The sequence below is a fragment of the Pagrus major genome, chromosome 15, assembly GCF_040436345.1.
Source record: "Pagrus major chromosome 15, Pma_NU_1.0".
Lineage (NCBI taxonomy): Eukaryota > Metazoa > Chordata > Actinopteri > Spariformes > Sparidae > Pagrus > Pagrus major.
In genome coordinates this window covers 21084688-21106930 of record NC_133229.1, presented here as the reverse complement: position 1 = coordinate 21106930, position 22243 = coordinate 21084688, and the positions used below count along the sequence as shown (strand labels likewise).

At 44.8% G+C, this 22243-nt stretch overlaps 1 protein-coding gene across 2 annotated transcripts; it reads right to left on the bottom strand.

Annotated features, from left to right (window-relative positions):
- Positions 1-12410: 12410 nt before the first annotated feature.
- zbtb18 (zinc finger and BTB domain containing 18) lies at positions 12411-21753 on the bottom strand. 2 transcript variants are annotated; one of them, XM_073481250.1, is made up of 2 exons: positions 21329-21753; positions 12411-16160 (listed from the first exon to the last, which is right to left on the bottom strand). In XM_073481250.1, the coding sequence occupies exon 2, from the start codon at positions 16141-16143 to the stop codon at positions 14446-14448; it is 1698 nt and encodes a 565-aa protein (XP_073337351.1). In that variant the 5' UTR covers positions 16144-16160; positions 21329-21753; the 3' UTR covers positions 12411-14445. The 2 variants fall into 2 exon arrangements, with proteins under 2 accessions (XP_073337351.1, XP_073337350.1); XM_073481249.1 differs by lacking the exon at positions 21329-21753 and adding an exon at positions 19090-19155.
- Positions 21754-22243: the final 490 nt, after the last annotated feature.

Below are 22243 nucleotides of genomic sequence, written 5' to 3'. Positions count from 1 at the left end.
TTCTGCTGGAGAGTTTTACCACCTTTTAGCTCATTGTTTTGGTTTTACAGAAGCAGCTGTATTCAGTCTCAAAGCTCCGATAAACCCGCTGAATACAAACTGACCAGCACTCAACAGCAAACAGACACATTTAGAGACTATCTGGTGAACATAGTGGCACATTTAGCTGCTAATGAGCCAGATATTTTCTCTTGGGAGCTGGTGGAGACCAAAAAGGAGATAAAAAGAGAGCAAACATTGGCCATGCTTTTATAAGTTGCATGTTAATGTTGCTCCATTTCTGCTGGATGAATAAACAAACAACATATCAACTTTATACGGTGATATGTCAATGTTGCGTTTACAGCTTGTTCCACTGGTCAAAAGTTGACTGCTTTCTGCAGATAAATGTAGACAATATACTTGGTATGACAAAATAATCTCACTGTAAACCAGAATCTCATGAAATCATATGAGAGTTGTTCTATTTGTGTTTTAATGTATTTGCATGCAGGTATGAAATATAAGCTTCTGTGCGCATGAAAGTGAAGGGGAATTTATGATTCCTTTTGATTCTGCACAGTAGTTTGCTGCAAGTATTTCCAAATAATTCCCTCCGGGTTTAGAGCAACTGCACAGCAGGTGGAGCAAATAGCTCAACAAAAGAAGAATCAATGCCTGGCTACACCTGTTGTCAACATTTTCATATTTTGCACAAGAACAACAGCCAAACACACCAATAGGCTAAAACTGTGCATCAACAAACACTAATCTCAAGGTGACACATGCGATGCGAAGTAAAAAAAAAAATCTCCAAGGAGCGACTGAAGCCTCAGCTTGTGATCCTTTAGAGAGAGAGGGGAAGGAATGCAAAGAGAGAGAAAGAAGTTAGAGAGGAGTGTGGGTATGAAAGAATGATATACAGTTGGGGGTTTGGAGTTGAAAGATAATTAGAACAGCAGTGAAGGATTCTGCTGCTGATCCCAGAAAAAACACCTCCGCCAGCTGGGTTCAAAGTCCAGGAGGGAGAGAAGACAAGGAGGAGAGAAGACGGAGAGAGAGGGCCACAGGAAGGCAGAGATTTGGGGATCTAGCAGAAGAGTGGTGGAGCGCACCTTGTTGTGCCATCTGGGCCGACTCCCCCACCACAAACACACACACACATCTCTCCTTCCCCGTTCTCCTCCCAGCCCATTAGGACGGAGGATTAAGGTGGTGGCAATTACAAGACGCAGCCGACAGGAGCGTACCTGGCAATACATTTAACTGTCCAGGGGAGGGAGACGGGAGGGAGGGAAGGTGGAGACAGAGCTGTGGATGGAGAGGGAGGGAAATAATTAGATGCACACATCAGGATTGTTGTGATAACAGCGGAAAGTTCTTCATCGCCACCTCGCCCGGCTCGTCTTCAAAAAATGGCCGAGTGAGCAAGTGAGTGCCAAACAGATGCTGGCGCAATTGCTGCTATGCCCCCCACACCACTACCCCAACACCACCAACTCTACCCCTCATCCCCTCCACCCTCCCTCCCTCCCACCCAGCCAGCCAGCCAGCCAGCCAGCCAGGGGGGGCTCCGGCTATGGATGGCGCCCATATGGCCGCAGCTGATGGGGGTGATTGTCGGTATTGTTCACTTTGTCAGCGATCCTGGGGATGCGGGAGAGAGCTAATGATAATGCAGAGTGCAGATGTGCTCCGGAGCAGCCCAGTCGTTAAGCAACAACAGCTTGTGTTTTGTGTGTGTGTGTGTGTATGTGTGTAAGAGAGAGAGAGAGTGCGCGTGCATGTGTGGGTTCCTAGGTTTGTGTGTGTGTGTGTGTGTGTGAGAGAGAGAAAGAGAGTTACAACCACAGCTGCCTGCCAGCCTGTCTGCCTTCTTGAGAAGACCTTCTGGAAGACCCACAACACACACACACACACACACACACACACACACACACAAACACACTCACAACCATACATGTCACACGCGCGCACACACACACGCACAGCTGTTTTTAATGGTGCTCTCTGCATGTTTATTTATCCAAAGTGCCTCCTGTGTATGAGGTACAGTAGCTCAGACTTTTAGGTATATTTCATTTAAAAATGTCTTTTTTTTCATGAATTTAAACTTTCTGAAGTGGTTGAGCAGCAACAGTTCTTTCATTTCTAGATGATATAATAATAATATCTTGTTTATATAGCACCTTTAAAAACAGTTTACAAAGTGCTTTGACAATCAAGCAAAAGCAGGAAACTCAGGAAGACAATATTACAGAATAAACACTCAACAGTCAATCCAAACACAAAGAAGCCGAGACCAGGGTGAGTTAAAACGGGTAGGCAGAACAGAAAATGTAAGAACACAGAAAGTCCAAATGATTAATTACAAGTAAGAAAGAAAAGTACAGGAATAAAAGCGATAAAACAGGCAAGATCACAGAAAGAGAGACAGAGAGGATAAGTAGCGCAAAATTGGAGATAAATAAAAGAATAAAATCATTAAAGGACGATAAGAAGACGACATCACATCAAAGGAGTCATCAAACAAGTCATCATAATGATTAATGTAAGTTCCACACAGTGAAGTATACCGTTTATAAAATTGGAATAAAAGAGAGCACTTTTATCGGAGTTGAGGTATCAGATTTGGTATCAGGAGAGAAAAATGTTGATTGAGCTGCAGCGAGTAATCGATTAATCGACTATCACATTAATGGCCAACTATTTTGATAATCGATTGATCGGTTTGAGTAATTCCAGCTTCTTAAATGCAGTGCTGTAAAAAGTTTTTAAAAAAAAGTCAAACTTGAGTAAAAGTAAAGATCTTTGGGTTCTGGACAAACAAGACGCTTCAGGACGTCGTCTCTGGCTTTGGAAAACACTGATCAACATTTTTCCGACGTTTTATAGACCAAACACCAAATCGATTAATCAAGAAAATGATTTACAGATTGACAGTTGGGCTCTAGTTTCTTCCTACAGTCTAAAGACATGCAGGTTAGATCAACTGGAAACCGTGGTGTGAATGGTTGTTTGTCTACGTGTGTCGACGCTGTGATAGACCGGCGACCTGTCCAGGTTCTCACTCGACGTGTGCTCGGAAATGATCCGAGAGTGAAAGTCTTCCACTTATCCGTAATGCTGCATGTTTCTTTCATCAGTCCATGTCCTGATTGCTCCTGTGTCAGAGGAAAGAAAGCAGGAAGATGATTCGTTGGGTTACCTTGGAGACTTTGTGTTCAAGGGGAAGCCCACATAAAAAGACCTTTGTTAGAAATGCAACGATTCGATACTGATACAACCAAATCATGTTCTTGACCTTACACAAAAGACGATGACTTTCCAGACCGGCAGATTTTAAAGATAAAAAAAGAGAAGAGGACGCTGGTGTCGTCTTTGTATTCGATCAGCCAGTTCCCCGAGGTAACAGAGCTGGTATCAGAGATCAGTGAATTTCTTGAGATCCTGAGAAACATTTAATACTCACTAGCTGTTTTGATGCCGACCCAGACCTCTATCCTTCCTGTGTGAGAAAGTAAGAGTGTGAGCTCTTTGGTGTAAATGCACTCCTGAAGCGTAGATACTTCTTCTCATTTGAAGTAGATCCTGAAACTTTTTTGCCTAATTACACCTTAGCATGACGCAATCTTTACTTACCCCTCATCTTGTGATGCATATGTCGATAAGTTGTCAGCCGTTTCACCAAATCTTGATTTCCTTTTCTCAGAATGCTTTATTTAAATGTTTTTTAAGGCCTCAAGAGGATAAACTATCCAACAGTCCACTGTCATGCTCAGAGGTGTTTGAGGCTATACTGAGGGCAAAAACATGGGCCATGCAAGTATACAAACGCAAATAGGCCCTTACGTTTTTCCAAGACTGCAGCAGCAAACAAATATTGTGTCTGGGGAGGATCGTGTCCTGCTGTACCTACTGCACAGAAGGAAAAGAAAAAGGAATAGACAAGGAGAGAAGAGAAGAGGTGACAAATGTTCAGCTATAGCTTTATCAAACTGGTTTTGAGTGGAGTGAAGTCAATCAAAAGTAGTCGTCTCTCTCTTGTTTCATGCTACAGAGCCTGCAGGCTACAACGCTGAGATTGAAGCTTGCGCTTGTGTTTCGTCATGATTTTCAGGTTTCACAATCCAGAACGAATTGTCGCGCAAAATCGATCTTACATAGTTCGCTTCGTGTCCACATTCACATACCAGCGTGGACCATGTTTCTTTGAGTTTGATGCTAATATCAACATGCTAACATGCAATGGCAAATGGGAGTCGAAGTCATTAAGAAGCATAGTCTGGGGACCATGAATGTCCAATCTATAAAATATCTGACCTGCTGGTGGTGCTATATATCATCTGCGTACCATGAATATCTGGACAAAACATCATGGCAATCCATCCAATAGTTGTTGAGGTATAAAAGTGGCGAACATTTCCGTCGCAAGAGCCACATTAGACAAGAGAAATGTGAGAAGAAGAAAAAAAATACTGTTTTTTTTTTTCTTTCCAACCGACTGTTACTACTTTGAAGGGTCCCGACCCCGTATTTGTGAACCACCTTCCCATGTGAAAGTAGTAGACCTGATGACGTACAGTGTATCCGTGGTGATGAAAGTGAGACTGGTTGTTTTTAACGTGTGTGCACAGATGCAAAATAAGGAAAAAATTAAAGATGCAACAGAAAGAAAGAAAGAAAGAACTCTTTTTGGTCTTTTCGTCTGCTCTTCTCCTTCGCCACTTCTTCCCCACCACCATACAGATGGTCCCAAGCTGCCTTCAATAATCCAATGCACAGCCATGCCAGTACACCCCAGGCTACACCCCTGATGCTACACTACTCACACACATATACAGGGAGACAGTGCCAGTTCCCTAGGCAGGACCCCTGTCTCTCTAGCCCAGATTGGATCAGTTTGGTTCAGCATGGAGCAGTAACACTGGGCCTTAGGGCTCTACATGGGCCTGCAGGGCCCCACGTTGGCCTTGAGTAGCTGAGGCTACGATGGAAAAAAGCTCTTGGGCTTGATTGTGTTATCTTTTGATGATGACTATTGTTATTATGACACAAGCTGGAGATGCCACATGTTTCATCTCTCTGAGCCTGGGCACGTAAGAGCTGACACAGACAATAAAAACAAGAAGAAAGGGAGACGAGCGAACGCGAAAAAAAGGAACTTCTTCAGAGGAAAAGGCGTAGAGCAGAGATGCGGAGTTTGAGCAGAAAAAGAAGAAGGAACAGAGTGAGTGTGAGGGAGGGCGGATGGAGGGTGACGGAGGCAGGGAGAGATGGAGGGATGGAGGCAGAAAGAGAAACAGGAGGGATGGAAAAGAAGGATGGGTACGCAGAGGGAGGGATGGATGCGGCGGATGGGGGAGGGATGGAAGAAGGGATGGAAGGAGGAATGTGACAGATGGGTCGTGCCTGGCCAGAGCTGGGAGGGAGCGGAGAGGTTGGCATCACAGGGTGAGAGAACACACACAAACACACACACACACACACACACACACACACACACACACACACACACACACACACACACACACACACACACAATAACTGCACGCATACATGCATGTGCGCCAGTTAACTCCTCTCATGCACAGTCTCTGCTGTCAGGAGTGTTTTCGATGTCTTTCCTTGTGTCAAGAAAACGTCGACCATATGATAAATAGACAAATAGATGGCGGCGCGGACATGTTTCGACATATTGTTTGCATAAATTAATTTTCCTGCTCTTGCAATCAATCTCTGCGTTGGCAGGCAAAGATAATAGTTCAATATGCTGAGTCTAATTCATGCTCTCACATCAGAATCCACCAAAAGTTGTGCAGGAAGATCAAGACCATGTTCGCAAAAATGCAAAGTCAGGGAGCAACATGACCTGAGGAATGACAGTCTTCAGTCTTCGAGCACTTTGAGGTAAAAATGCAACATGCAAACGCTGTTTTGTAACGTAGTATTGGGTGAGATTTCAATTCAAATTGATTTTACTTCATAAAATATGTAATGCCAAGTCTAGTGATCTTTATCTGAGCAGTCAAAAGATTAAACTTGTTAAACTTGTGTCAGTCATCTGTCCTCGTGTCACTTCTTTGTGTGAAGTAAAAAATCATTGTATTGTAATGTTGTCTCTCACTACAAGAGTCTAACTTTATCGCATTTTTAATTCACAGTTGCTGCTTTGAGCCAAATGACCATAACATATTAACGGTCATCAACATCATCACATCCACTGGTATTTTATGCCTCATATGGCTCAATATCACATTGTATGCCATCACACTGTAACCTCTTGCACCATAATTCACTCTTACACTTATAACAAGTATAAACCTCCTGTGACAGCATTTTTTTGTGCAGTACCATTTTGAAGCCTCAAAAGTTTGGCACTTTGGCCGTCGCCATCTTGTTTTTTTGGAGCCAGAAGTGACCATATTTGTACAAGAGGGTGGAGCTGGGGTGCAGACGCATTTCTAGGCAACCAAGTGCGAAATATCAGTGGGAAATAGTCTCCATAACGTGCTGTCTAATCACTCTGCAAATGCTTACTTTTGGTACCCTGGAAGGATTTTTTGGGGGTATAGAATTTGCCTCCGTTTAAGGAAATGAATGAGCACGAAACATCACCATTCATTGCTTGTTGTATAGCTGTATATTGCAAAAATAATCTATGGTTGCGACAAAATCCTGTGGCACACCTGGACTTGCCTCACAGTGCGCCAGTGTGCTGTGACATACCATTTAGGAACGTTTTCCATAAAGCATATCCTGCTTTTACAATTTACAAAATGAACATCATGTTGCATTGAAGGAGACTTTAAAGGTCTACTTGTAAGAAAGTCAATTTTTGAGCCTCATTCCCAACTCGTCAAATACTGACGCTTTGGGATTGTAGGTCGGGTCCGCCGCCATGCCAAAGTATCAGGATTTGTCAAAAATCCACTTTTCTTACAAATCGGAACTTTAAACAAGCAACTGAGACCATTAAAACATCAGGAACCTGTTTGCTGATGTAATAAATCAAGTGAGAAGTAGGGTCATTTTTTCATAAGCTTACATTCAATCAGATTTCTTTCTGAAACCAGTGGAGTCATCACCTGCTGGCCGTCAGAAAGAATGCGGGTTAAAGGAACCTCTGCATTAATTCACTTGATACACATATATTATGGATCAATATATCAAATAATATATTGGACTGTACCAAATGTCAGAGAGGTTGAGGACACTTCATGTCCTCTTTATGTTCATGTTTTTCATAGTTATTATTAAGTTGTGAGCAGTCTGTGTTCATTTGTAGGTATTTCAGTATCCAGTGTACGAAATATGTTTATGTAGTTTTTAATAGACGGGCATTCAGTTCTGTTTTGTCAGCATTTAAAAAATCTAAACCCTTCCTCCTTGTGTCTACCTGCTCAGTCCCTCACACGTTAATTATCATGTGGTATTGTAACATATTGTGCTGTATCACACCGCGCCGTATTGTATCACATTACATCCCGAGGCATTGTAACAGAAGGTATCAAATCATTCAGCACCAATTCTCAATTCAGTGGATGGTTTTCTATCAATGTTATTCATAACACCTTGTCTGTGTTACGTGCAATTTACAGTTCAATTTGGAATACATTTTAGATCGGATCTGTGTTTTCATTGTCGTTTTTTTCTTCTTCTTCTTCTGTCTTTTGTGTTGTGCTTTGCAGAATCAAATCAACTTATGCGCCAGGAGCTGACACCTCAAAGTTTCAAATCTTAAACTTCCGTCAAGTTAAAGATGATTATAAACTGACAAACGGTTTGTGAGACACATACTGCTCCTTATTTTTTTACTGATTTGAAACCGTAGTGCATCTCAGCAGCGCTGTGACACCTCAAATCGGACTGTGAACTTTGCGATTCATCGCGCTCGCAGCTCATGATGCTAACAGTGGTACGAGCTATTACCCAGAATGCTTTGTGTGCGTGTGTGTGCCCCTTTCATCAGGGCCCCACTGTGTTTCAGCAGGAGGAGAGACATGACAGAGAGCGAACTTGACTCTTCCACAACACCACAGCTGGATGACTGCTGCTCGCTTGTCATGCGCGTGTGTGTTTGCACTTGTGTCTTATATGTATGTGTGTGTTTATACATGTGTACAGCTCAGCAGGCAGGTGCAGCAGATGTCCGGCACACACACACGCATATAACGCTGTTAACATCTACACAGCAGCAGCAGCCCGGCAGGTTGAGTTAGTGACACTAAAGGACCCCTCCCTGCGTGACCCCGTCAGGCGGTGATAAAGTGCTGAGTCGTGCACATGTGTCCCGGTGCCAGCAGTTTCCAACAACACCCCGAACACGCCCTGGTGATGCCCCTTATCTGACACACACACACACACACAGCTGGGAGAGGGTGGCAGAAGTATAAAGAGGTTTTCTCTCTGCTTCATTGTTGCTTTAACCTTAAATCCAATTAATTTGCCTGTTTATCCCGGAAAATGAGTGGGAGATTTACGTCTCTCTCCGTCCCTCCATCCTTTTCTCTCTCTTTTTTCTTTCTTTCTCTACGTCGGCCTCTTATGTGAAGAGTTCATGGCTGCTCTCCTTCCATACAAGAATCGCACAAAGGACAAGTACTGTTTAATCCCATCGTAGCCCAGCCCTAAAGACGGACCAGCTGGAGGCCTTTGTGTTTGTGTATGAGTGTGTGTGTGCATGTATGTGTGTGTGTGTGTGTGTGTGTGTGTGTGTGTGTGCACTGCACGACAGGTTATATAAACCAGTGCTCTTCTTCTTGTGTGTTCTTGCAACTAAATTATGCTTTTCTTATGATTGTATATTGATTTATATGTATTTGTGTGTGTGTCTGTGTGTGTGTTATGTGTGTGTGTGTGTGAGGGGGGTTGCAGCAGTGGGGGGTTATGGGTAAGTAGTATTTGGGGCCCCCCTCTCACAGAGACACACAGATATTCAAGTTCGAGTTGCGTCGCCTTTTGTTTTCAGGAGGAGGAGGAGGAGGAGGGTGCAGCGAGCGGGGCGGCTGGATGGCTGGATGGTTTGCTGGGACACTGTGCCCCCCGATTTTCCCAAAAAATATCCCTCCCCCTCCTCCTCCACCACCTCCCCCCTGCTCCCTCCCTCCCTCCCTCCCACCCCAGCCAGTGTAGTGCCACTGTATTGTCTGCTTGCAGGCGGGCCGCTTGTTGCTTTGCCTTCTGTCCTGCTGTGCTGAGTGCCTGACAAAGGGGCTCTTTTAAATATGCAGACAATCCTCGATCACTTGCACACACACACATGCATGCACACACACACACACACACACAGTCTCATGCACGCATGCACACACACACACGTTTGTCCCTGCTTTCCTCTTTCTCTCTCCGTCAATTCTTCCGTGGCTAGACCTGGCCTGGGAGTGTTTCCTTTTTCACGGAGAATCAACAAGTCTCACACATGAAAAGGATACAGACGGCTTTTCTCTCCCCCGTCGCAGCCGTACAAGCTCTGACTGAATGCTGCTCGCTCTTGTCAAGGCTAAAAGCTGAAATCCTGTTTGTTGTGGTCTTTATTCTTACTGTACATTTAACCAGCGTCATATCTTTTATGCGCAATAACAAAAAAATCCATACTGAACGACAAAGAAAAACTGGTGGAACATAAAAACATCCTCGACTGCTCTCTCAAACTATGACAAGAAGCTCGATGTGTGAACATGTGTGTCTGGTATTCTTTAAAAAACCGAGATGGAAACAGCTGTCTTGAGCTCATTTTGGAAGTTGCAACAAAGTTATGGCGGCTGCTTCCTCAGCCAAACCTGCAGATGTCAGTTTAGAGAGACGAGCTGGAAACTGGTTTGAAAATATGGCACAACAGTCAAACATCAGGACGCTTTGAGTCCACATGACACTCTTCTCTTTATCTCCCCCGCCCTCCCTCCTCCCTCTCTGGGTTCGGGAGCCCTCCTTGGCAGCTTGGCAGAGGCCGCTCCCTCACGCGAAGCAGCAGAGTGCAGGGGCCCGGGCCCCAGACAGGAGCCCAAGCTGGTCTCTGCCTCCCAACATGTTGAGCTGGCCTGCCTTGGGCACAGCCAAATGGTTCTGCAGCTGCCCCTTTGTCCCCCTTCCTTAAGTAAACAAAGGACAGAAACAAATTAATGACCTACATTCACAGCAAACCTCGTGCAGCCTCCTCGCAGAGAGAGGGAGCGAGCAGTTGTCTATAAGCAGATGTTCACTTACAACACCGCAGATTGCAATTAATGATCACCAAGCAGCGCATGACCAAAGGATAGGGTTGTTGTATTTTGCACAGCAGTTATCATAATGCCTGCTGTCTGTCTGAAATGGAGACTGAAAGCAGGTCCCTCAAAAACACGATTTTAAAAAGGAGACATCCTCCAAAAAACACGAGATAAATATATTTTAAATAATTCAAATCTCACTCAATACATGCGAGGTTTAAAATGTATAACTTTAACTGATCACTTCGAAGTTTCTTAAACCAATATTAGGAAATCTTCAGACAGAGGACAATGTCATAAAGATTAGGAGCGAGCTTATCGCGTGAGTGTGCGTTGGGGGCTTACTGGAGAGACCATCTGTGGCCTAATGAACGCTGCTCCTTGGCCTCGGAGTGCAGGGGCTTTTAGTGCATCTGTAGGAGCAGGTTTACTGAGCAGCAATACATTAGCTAAAGCTGATTTCTTTACTAGAAAACTGTACTTGAGGAGCTTTGGAATGAGGCTCTGTGTGTGTGTGTGTGTGTGTGTGTGTGTGTGTGTGTGTGTGTGTGTGTGTGTGTGTGTGTGTGTGTGTGTGTTGCAGGGGCTTGGATCTCAACAAGCTGCTGCACATTTTCTTCTCAACTGCAGCCTACGACTCAACCGGTGCAGCAGATATATCAGGAGTTGTGCAGGCACGCAAAAGCACACAGTGAGCACACACACAAACACACACACAGCAGCACGGCGAGTGTGCAGGCCGTCATGTCGTGTCCTTGCACATACACAACTTCCACCCACATCGCAAGTCACTGAGGAACAGGACGCCAGAACCTCCTGCAACCCGTAACTGTGTTTGTGCGAGACAGGGTTACACTACAAAACTGTGCTTGGAAATATGCTAATTTTAAGTATTAAGTTATGTTTGTAATTTTAATGGCTGTAGAGGAACTGTGAGGTGAAACACAGATTTATTGTAGGTAAAATAGTCGTGGCATTTTTTATTTTTTTTGTCCAAAAAACAAACCAGAACGTCACACGTAGGTTGAATTTCAAGATTCTTATAATTTATTGCAGTTTGCACACAATTTAAAAATGTCAACAACAGCACACCAAAAAATTACAAAACTAAACACAATTAGAATTTACTCCCCTTGAGAGAAAAAAATAAATCAACCCAACTATGATTGTCAAAGCTAAAAATGACTAAATCTGAAAAAAGGAACATAAAAGAAAAAGCAAAAGAAACATTTTTAATCTCAAGAGGGAGCAAATATATCTGAATCAAAATCTGCTTGTTTTTTTTTCCCAGACAGTGATTGTCCTTTTTCATTTCACACCCCCCACCCTCCACCCTCCACCCTCCCGCCTGCCTTTCCATAAACTGTCTATGACATTTTTGAACATTTTATTTTTATACCTTGCTTTTTTTTGAAAAACAAAAAACAAAAACAAAAACAAAAACTCCCCCCCTTTGTTTTCAAGTAAGCACAGCAAAAAGATGGAGATGTTTCGTCAGGGTGGTTACTTCACAGCGTCTTGAGCGGTTGACATCGCTCCACCCAACACTCACACTTCAAAAAATAAAATAATAAAATAAACAAACAGCCCGGACTACAGCAGTTTAAGGCGGTCAAGTACAACCAGAAGAACAAAAAAAAACAAAAACAGCAGTAATGATGAAAACAACAGCAGGATGGAGTGAGCCCATATGCAGAGACGCTGCCAGTGAAGAAATAACGTTTTTTCGAGAAAAAGAAAATGAGACGATGCGGTGCAAACTGCCGCAATGTCACCCACACTGTTGCATTGGCAAAGCCTGTAGGTGCCACCAGATGACAGGGCGGCACATAAACCCCCCCACCCACTCCCCCACCCCCACCCAACACATGCACATCAACGGGGGCGTGCACACATACATATCTACACACGCACACATATCTCAGTGAGGGCAAATGCGGAGCGATCACTTTTCAGTAGTCAAATGTTTTTGGATTGTATAAACGCTTGACCATTATTTTGAAATTCAGAGGTTAAGGTAAATTAAACTGATGTAGCCCCAAACACAACATTCACATAAAAAATAAAAAAGTTCTCCAATCACATGATCAAAATATGAGACATCATTTTCTGATAAATTCAATAAATTCCATGAATTCATACATGATTTTAAACAACTATTTCCCAATGCTCTACAGTATCAAATACTTCCATAGCGTCAAAAATGTTTTTTTTAATAAAGGCATCTTTTCAGCAAAAAATCTGATTTCATGTCTTTTAGCTTAAAAAGGTGCATTCAGGCATGCCAATTCTCTCCCATCGATCGATCTCAAAGTGAGGATTATGTTTTAAGAGGGAAACACACACACATACAGACGTCTTATCACATCCACGCCACTGCGTCTGCACCGAGTTGAGGTGGGTTATTGTATTGAATCAGCACCGCCTCGCTCAGCTCAACATGACGCAACACTGTGACAAAGATATCTGACCCTTCAACTTTCAGCAGGACAGCTCACTTTCAGCCTCTCTCCTTCTTCCTTTTTTCTCCTTGTTATCCTTCAGCCAAGTCAGAGCCACACAACTGAACTAAGTCTCTAACGAGCAGAGACAATTAAGAAATGGCTTGACCACGTCTAAGAGCTGGAGAGGACGGAGACACGAGAGATGGAAAACGAACATACAGCAGTGGAGAAATCTAACGCCTGAGGAGGAGCAGGAGCAGGAAGTGCTGGGTGGACGTAGATCTTCAGTAGGTTAAATTGACTGGTGATAACCAAGCCACACACACGCACGCAAACACACACACACACACAAACACATACACGCAGCAGAGAGATCAGTGCATATAGACACAGGCTTTAAAATGCTTCATCATATCGCTTCAACATCCGACGGAAACACATTCGGTAACATTCTTCTGGGAGCCCAGCAACAGACCTACGACGAGTAGAAAAAACTTCTCACTGTCAGAAGTGTTCAAACATTTCCCCCCGATGCAAAAACCACAACTTAAAGGTTTAAGACGAAATCAAATTTTTCATGCATTTTTTTCCACAGTCGTGAGAATAATATTCAGTTTTTCAACAGACCGCACCCTGGAGTAGTATTCACAAAGAAAAGAAAAAAGGAAAGCCCATTGTCAAATATTTGATCAATTACAATGTGTACAGTAATACAGCAAATTCACATTTTTATTTTAAAATATACAGGTTTGGACGTCATGCAACAACAGCAGGTCCCATTACAAAAAAAGTAACAAAATAATAATAATAATAATAATAATAATAATAATAATAATCATTAATTTAAAAAAAAATTGTAACGGATTAAAGTTCTAAAACTATAGCAGAACAATATACAACAACCTTAAATTAAATACCTTTTCAACAAGAGATGTTTTAAAGACTGCCAGCTACATTTAAGAAAAATTCTATTAATAACAATAATAATAATAATTATTATAATAATTTGTAAAGGTCTTTTCATTTTTAGAAAATACTTCAAATTGATTGGAAGTGAAAAAAGGAGGCTGTGCATTGCATGAGTGCCATCAGTTTGTCTGTCAGTCAGTCAGCTTTAACCTGAACACACAACACCAAAGAGCTTAACAAGAGAAGCGGGGAGCGCTTCGCCAACAACACCTCCATGCCAGTAGAAAATAAAATTAATACACACAAAAAACACACTCATACACACTCACGCTCGTCAGGTGAAATTTTTGCCAGAGTAGTGCAGTATCACACACACACACACTTCTTCAAACTGTGTGTGTGTGTGTGGTGGTATCGACTCGTGGTGATCACAGTACCCGTTTAGTGTATTGTAATGCTTTTTCACTTCAGTGTGTTCGACCTGAACTCCTGCAGTGGTGTTTGCTGTCTGTGGAACTGGGACCGATACGCTGGCCAGCGTCGGAGTGTTGTGTCTGAGATGAAACAGAGTGAAAACTCTTCTAAAAGGCGAGACATTCTCACTGGGACCCATGTCCTCAGACGCAATGAAAACCACCGAACAGAACTTATGAAAAATAAAAATAAAGAGTTCAGAATAAAATAAAATAAAATTACCCCAAACAGCAACAACAAAAAAAAACTCAGTAGTAACATTTTCATGTGCTATTAAAGTGCAATTGAATGAGATTTTGCGACACACAAGAACATGACTCACTTGAACCCCAAACATCAAACTTTTCCACCTCCCTTTCACCTCCCCATGCCTCTCTGCCCTTCTTTCACTCTCCGCTCTCTTTCCCTTTATCAACCCCAGCAGTCTGTCACTACTTCCACAGTTCCTGGGAACTGTCCTCAATCGCCCAATCCCTGACATTGGGCAGTGCCAGCGGTTCACTCTTCACTGACAGCGAGTTGACCAGTTCGCAATGGAACTTGCGAATGTGTCGGTAGAGGTCCCCGGACTGCGTGAAGCGCCGCTCGCACCACTTGCAAGCATGCGGCTTCTCACGCGTGTGCACCACTGCGTGGCGGCTGAGGTTGTGTGAGTACTGGAAGCTCTTGCCGCAGGTGGTGCAGGTGTAGGGTTTCTCACCGGAGTGTGTCCGCTCATGGCGCTTCAGCGTGTACATGCAGGAGAAGGTCTTGCTGCAGATGGTGCAGGTGGGCACGTTGACGTCTCCAGCGGGCTTGGAGCGGATGCCCTCCTGCTCCCTGAAGTGGGAGCTGAGGTGGAGCTGGAGGATGTGCGGGGAGGGGAAAACCTTGTTACACAGCGGGCACATGAAGATCTGGGTGTGTGGAGCTGACAGCATGTTGGAGACGTAGGGTAGCAGGGAACTATCCATGCTGGCTGCCTCGGCCTGGGCGCGCTCGTTTTCACCCCCCAGTATGTCCTCGTCGTCTCCTGTGGCCGAAGGCTTCTCGTCCCGCTCCAGCTCTGAGGCCAGAGAGGCCTCTCGCAGAGCGGACAGGTGCGCCTCCAGGCCAAGCCTCCGCTGGGCCGACAGAGGCCCTCCGACCCCGTGGTGGGTCAGGCCCCCGTTGGCGCTGGGAACAGTCGCCTTGGTGATGCCGCTGTGCTCCATGTCATAGTCCCCACCTCCCAGCTCCTCTTCCTCGTCTGAAGCCACACCCCTCTCCACCTTTACCCTCACAGCCAATGGGCTTTGGAGGCTGTCGGGTGTAGCTGCCCCGCTGAAATAGGACTGGTGGTGGTTACTGTGGTTGCTACTGGCAATTGGCTTGACTGACAGATCCAGGACGCAGTCAGCCGCATCATTTGACACCCTCCTGCCCCTGTGTCCTCCTCGAGAGCTCACGGAGCAGTGGGACCTCTGTGAGAGGGATCCGGTGGAGCTGGTGGGGCTGCCGGCCGGGGAGAGCAGCTTCCCTCCTTCCCCCAGACCTTCCCCAGTCTGCATCTCCGCCTCGCCCCGCCCTGGGCTGGTTGTAGCCATGGCTGGTGTCCCTGGTCTGTCTGCAGACGGCAACCTCAGCCACAGCTGCCCTCCCTCTGCCTTCCCCTCCTCCTCTTCATCACTATGTAGCAGGTCGGCTGTAGCAGGCCGGCCTGTAGAACCATCTGATAAACTATCAGCCTTATCGGAGCAGCTCGACCCGCCATCTTCCTCTCTGCGCGTGCTGTCTGCCTCCGCCGTGGCCTTCCGCTTCAAACGTTTCTTACACACCTTGACAATGTCATACATGTGCAAGTAGCTGGCCGCTGCCAGCACATCCTCTACGGGAAGGTCCTGGAACTGCAGCTTGCCCTCATACATGAACTCCAGGAGCAGGGAGAAGGCTGGGGCTGTGACGATGTCATTGTTGAGGTGCACCACGTCTCTTTTGTCCAGCTGGTCCTTGTAGAAGAGGTGAAAGTACATGCTGCAGGAGGCCAACACAGCACGGTGGGCCCGGAACTGGGCATCGCCCACCAGCACTGTGGAGTCACACAGGAAGCCCTGGTGCCGCTGCTCGCTCAGACACTGGAGTAAATGTCTGCTGTGGTCTGGGAACTCCATCCTGCCGTCCTCATAACCTGCAGCCACACAGACACAGAGACAGAGACAAAGTTAGACACATCTAATCAAGGTTGCACAATCATGTCAGACTTTAGATTTACACCTAGTGTGGGGTTTTAAAAGGGTTTTGCAGGGTTTTAATTAAGTGCTGCATTTCAAATAAATAAGATAAATACACAAGAACAAAAAGAAACAAGAAATATAGGTGAAAAGCAAAAAGATAATTTAAACTGAACCATGACAGCAACAGAGAGACTCTAAAGTAACTTCATTAAATTTTTTAAATGAAATGTGTGTCTGAGGTAAAATTCAAGTTAATGTCGAAATCATGACATTGTTTTTATCATCACTTTAGCTTTTGTGTTAACAACGCAATTTCTGTGAACAAAATTATCTTAAACGAGGCCAATTAAAATAAAAACAGCGAAATGCGAGAGAGGAGAGACAAATGCCAAAAACACATATGGCATGAGACGCTGAACACAGAAGAGAACGAGCAAACGGAAAGAAAACGTCGAAGATAGGTCAGTAAAAACAGGAAGACCGAGACGTTAAAAAAAGGATATTTTTAAACATATAAAAAGTAAATTAAAATAAGACAAAATGCAGCGAAGATACATTTAAAATCTGCTCATAATTTTGATGCACAGATGAGATTTTTTTTAGTCACAATCTCAACATTAAGAGAAACTTGCTCAAATTCAAATACACCACTCAGCTGCATGTGCACATTCCTCCGCACAACGATGCCAAATGCTCTTTTAATTTCACTAATTACTTACTATATTTAAAATAAAATCAAAGAAAATGGGAAAGATGAAATACTGATGATAATTACAATTAAAAAGAATAATAGTAATTGAAGGTTTTAGTAATTCAAGAACAATCCCTGATTCAGTTTTTACCCACAGAACGACTTAATCTCAGGTAAACCAGCACCAGCGACAGATTCTTCTACTCTGTCTCTGCGTTCTCTCTTTCTGTATCTCTCTAACTCCTCTGCCTGCACTCCTGGATTGTCGCTGCTCCTACGCTGGTTATTTTTATTAACCCACTTTGGCCTGGCCTGGCACAGCCCTTTTAGGTAACCGGCTTTCAGCTGCACACACTGTCCTCACGTACGCAACACACACTTCCACACACACACACACACACACTTAGTACCAGCCTACCTACCAACCACCTCCACAGGCTAAGTCGAGCAGGAGAACTGGCCAATTGAAATAGCAGCGTTGAAAACAAAACAGCTTGTCCCTCGTTTAACCTGCGAGCGGCGGCTTTAGGTTTAAGATTAGACGACGGGGAAAAAAGGCAGAAAAGTTGCAGCGATGCTCTTTAAAAAATGTGTCTATTTGATTAAATAAATGAACAACTAATCAGGCAAAAATTTCAGATGACAGACGGCGATAAGGAGAACGAAATGTGTAAAATCATTAAGTCCCACCTGTTAACCGAGTCGATTTGTCCTGCCTGAGAAAATACATCGGTCCCGCTCTGCACTGTGTTAACCAAAGCAGTTAAATCACCTCATCTGAATGAAGCTAAACCAAGAATGTCAGTGTGTGCGAGACTGTGTGTGTGTGTTGTGTGTATGTGTGTGTGTGCTCGCCCTCCGGCTCGTTCAGACTGCTTTTAATGAGGGGGCTTACGGGGACAAGGGTGTACCACCTCCCATCGCCCCCCCACCCCCCTCCTCTGTCCAGCCAAACCCCTCTGCCACCTCCTCCCTCCGCACACACACACCATCCGTCACTCACACACTCCTTCCCATCTGAATCTTACAAGAAAAACCCTGCACATCCGCCCCATAGTAGAAACTGCCCTCTTCCTCAACCCCCCCACCCCAACCCTCCGCCCACCACCACCACCACCCAGAAGAGAAGATTTACAGTACAATCACTGTAAGTGCCCTGCTCGTCACAGCATCAATCCTAATCCTTAAAGATGGCTAAAAATAAAGACGGCGGTGGCGGCGGTGGGGAGGGAGCCCGTCGGCGGAGGCTCAGGAGGGCAGCAGCCCGTCACCCGGCCCGCCCGGCCAGCCCAGCCCCGGCCAGGCAGGGGTCTGAGAGAGACACATACAGAGGGGCAGGGAGGGTGAGAGGCAGAGAGAGAGAGAGAGGCTGGGACGGCCGGGGAGGGAGGCTTACCCACATCTGATCCAGCTGACGGGGGCCATATGGCAGCTGCTAGCCAGATAAAGAGATTAAGACTAGGAGGGAGTGCGATTACAGCTGTCTAGCCAATTCAGGCAGCTCAAATCTGCAACTTCTAAATTAGTCTCCTCTACTCCAGCCGACAGGAGGGGGAAAAAAGAGGGTAGAGTAAACCGCACATGCTTTCAAGTAATTTTACAGCGGGTTAGATTTAACCGAAAGGAAAAAACAGATTAGATTATAAGGATTAAATAACGTCTCTCTTTGTTTTTTGCTCAAAGTTTGACTTTTTTAAATTTTATTACCTAAAAAATAAGTTTATTTTTTCTTTGCTCAAATTGAACTCATTTAAAAAAAAAAGACCACAATTATTTTTTTAGTTGCAACGTTAGTCAAAAAAGCATTACTTTTAATGATGATGAGAACAACAACTAAGCTTGATTTTTAAAAATTCCCAGATGCAACTTTGCTTTGAATTAATAAGCCTCTGAACACAATGCCTGACAACACAAATAGGCAACAAAACAATAGCTAAGTTTTTAAATGCAGGTCTCCAGACTACAAACTAAAAACACAGCCGACTGTTCCCGGACTGCAATTACCCCTCAGACAGGCAGCACCAACACAAGTTTACTACTGAAGCACTCACCAGCAGTTTCACACAGCGCTCACACTGCTTTGACACACCGGAGATCCCCACAACAAAACAAAATAACTACTGCACACGCACACCACCCCGGACTCTCCTACTCACTCACACACACACACATGCACACACACAAAACGATACCTGCAGCAGTATGCATCAACTTGATTAACTCCACTGTAGCAGAATAGCTGGGCTCTCTGGCTGGGAATGGCTGTGTGTATCTCTCTCTCTCTTTCTTTCTTGCTCTTTCCCTTCCTCGCTCGCTCTCTCTGAATCAATGAGTGGGTAGAAGAGGAGAGAAGAAGAAGAAGAGGGAGGCAGGCAAAAAAAAAAAACACGCTGTTCAAACTGCGAGGGACAGATGCAAAGTGGAGGAGATGTTGGAGGGGGAACGAGATACCACCTCCCTCCTCCTCCTTCTCCTCCTCCTCCTCCTCCTAACTGGCGCTGATCGGCAGCCACAAACACACACACACACACACGCATACACAGCGTGCACACACACACACAGAGCACTAACTCTCCCAGGCTGCCGCTGAGACTCACAATAAAGGACTGGGGAGGGGTGGAGGCGGTGGAGGGACGGAGGAGGAGGAGGTGGGGTGGATGGCAGCCTGTCAGCTGCTCTGACATCATCCTCAGATGGAGATGCTACCTCCAGCTGTGCTCTTTCTACAGCCATATGCTGCCTCCTCTACACTCCTGCCACCAGACTCCTCTTTCATTCTACCAACACCAACACCACGCAACTTTGTCTCTCTGGCTCTCTTTCTCCCCCTTTTTTCTCTCTCTCTGGGAAACAAAAAACACGGGTTTACTAAATGCAGCGGGATGCTGATTTGAAATGAGTTTACTCTCCAAAATCACGCAACCACAACCACCTACTGCTGCTTCCATCACCATCAGGGAAAGGGAAAGTTTACAAGATATATACACAGAGGTTCTGAGTAACAACTGAACCTTTTTCTTGTGATTTTCTTTTAAAAAAAATACTCCTCTGTCTTTCCTTTTCCAAACAAAGGCCAACACACAGAACATTTGCAACTGACAGACGCACGCAGCTGATATTGTTTTCCACTTCTTTACGGTTCACCGCCGCTGCCTTGTCTTGTATTCATTCATTCACTCACTCATTCATCCATCCATCCCCCTCATGTTCAAACCCCCTTCTTCTTCTCTGGACAAAAATGAAATGAGGAAACAATGGGAACAAGTCATAAAGAAAGAACCTAATGAGTGCAAAAACCCTGTTTAACAAGAAGGTATACAAGCCTTTAATAAGCCAGGGAGAAACTTATTACACCAGCAACCTTATTTCACTTTCATTTTAGTGACAGCTGAACAGTTAACAAAAGTGCTTTCATTTTCTATTTATTTCTCACAAAATAAAGTTTCAAAGAATAATATAACCTTCACATATTACGTTGAACTTATTCAGCTTTTCTCAGATAAATGTCAAGCTAAATTATAAGAATATTTAAGTAAATTTTCTTCTCCTTTGACTACAAACATTTTCTGGATAATATAAGTGAACTTTTCCTTAAAGTTTTCCATCAGAAAAATTAAAACAAGACCTCTACAATCATTCATAAGCTTAGGTGGAAAATTCAGCCCTGCTTTCAAAGCCGGGGACATTAATTTATCCGACTTAAACTTTAATTAACTTCGCCACTGGAGTTTCAGTTAGCATCTTTAATTACAGAGCAGGCTTGCGACCATTTTAATGTCTGTTTGGCACATTTTAAAATCGTGACAGCGCCGCATTTCCAACACTTGGACTCTTAGAAGTGAACAACGTGATGAATAAGTTTGTTTTAAATTACATGTACACGGCATTTAAGTTCATTTACAGCAGGCAGACGCGATAATACGAGAAGAAGAAGAAGAAGAAGAAGAAGAAGAAGAAGAAGAAGAAGAAGAAGAAGAAGAAGAAGAAGAAGAAGGAATTAGCATAAAAAGTCAAACTAGTGCTGTCAGGTTTCGAGACGGTCCCCGAACAAACTACCAACACATGAAGATTGTAATTAAATTCTCAGCAGAAGACACAACAAATACACACACACACAGAGAGAGAAAGAGGGAGACACACACGGAGACACACTGACCCACGCAGCTAGCTAGTTATAGCCCGATCATGGCTAACAAAAGTAAGGCGAAGAGGCTACAATATTGAGCTATTTACAGTTGTTCGGAAGGCCCCGGTGCTATGACAACAGCTGCTAAAACACCGCGAAGGGAGAGCTAACATGGCAACTATGAGTGCGTGGAGACAACACAGTCATGCTAAGGAAGGTTTAGCTACTTTTTCCCCTCCGTAACCCACCCTCTCTCCCTCCTGAGCCTCCTTTAATCGGACTCCGGTATTAGAGGCAGCACTTACAGACAACACGGTCCAACGTCTTCCCCGCTTCTTCCGTCAAATCCTTCTTTTTTTCCCCGCGGAGACAAAACTAGATTGACTTTGGACTAATTTCCATAACAGGCTGCCGAGGCGAGCAGGCGGAGGGGACGGGGAGTCTAGCACTCTGCGGCGGCCAGATGTTTCCGAGCTGTTGCTGCTCAACTCGGGGCTGGGAAAAGGAGGCGAGTTGACTGGCACGGCGCGGAAGCCAATGGAGCCGGCGAGGAGGAAAGTGAAGGCAAATTGGAAGCGGCCCTCCAACAGAGGAGAGGGAGGGATATGTCTTCTTCTCTCGTCGGCGTAGGTTGACACCAGGCAACAACAACAGCAGCAGCACGCACAGTGAGAAGGCAGGAAAGAAGAAGCTGGGCCAAACCGACTGGTTCTGCGAGTCAGCGAGGCGGACTGGCGCAGCGCGGAGCGAGAGAGTGGAGAGCGGCGCGGTGCGCCATGGGTACTGTAGTCGAGCAGGAGCAGGAGGAGGAGGGGGGGGGGGGCGGGGGAGGCGGAGCTGATGTGAGCAGGTGCAGCACCTTGACAGGAAGGGAAAAACCCTGCTGGTTTACAGAGGTGCTGCTTAAAGATGGAATACAAAGACCTTTGATTAGACTGTTTGCTACTGGCAAAAATATTAGGTCTTAATCAATGATGTAAAACAGGTGCACCATGCTTCAGAGGTAAAAAATATATATGTTGTGTTAGCTACAGATTGACTTGTAATTTCCATACTAAAGGTGCAATAGATAAAATGTTGACGTTATGACATTTGTTAGCATGCTCGCCACAAAATGATTTTAGCAGTTCTCCACGCTCCCAGTCTGGACCGCTAGCTGCACGGCTAACTCAGCTAAGTAGCTAAAAACAGGTGCACAACTTCCAGAGGTAAGACAAAAT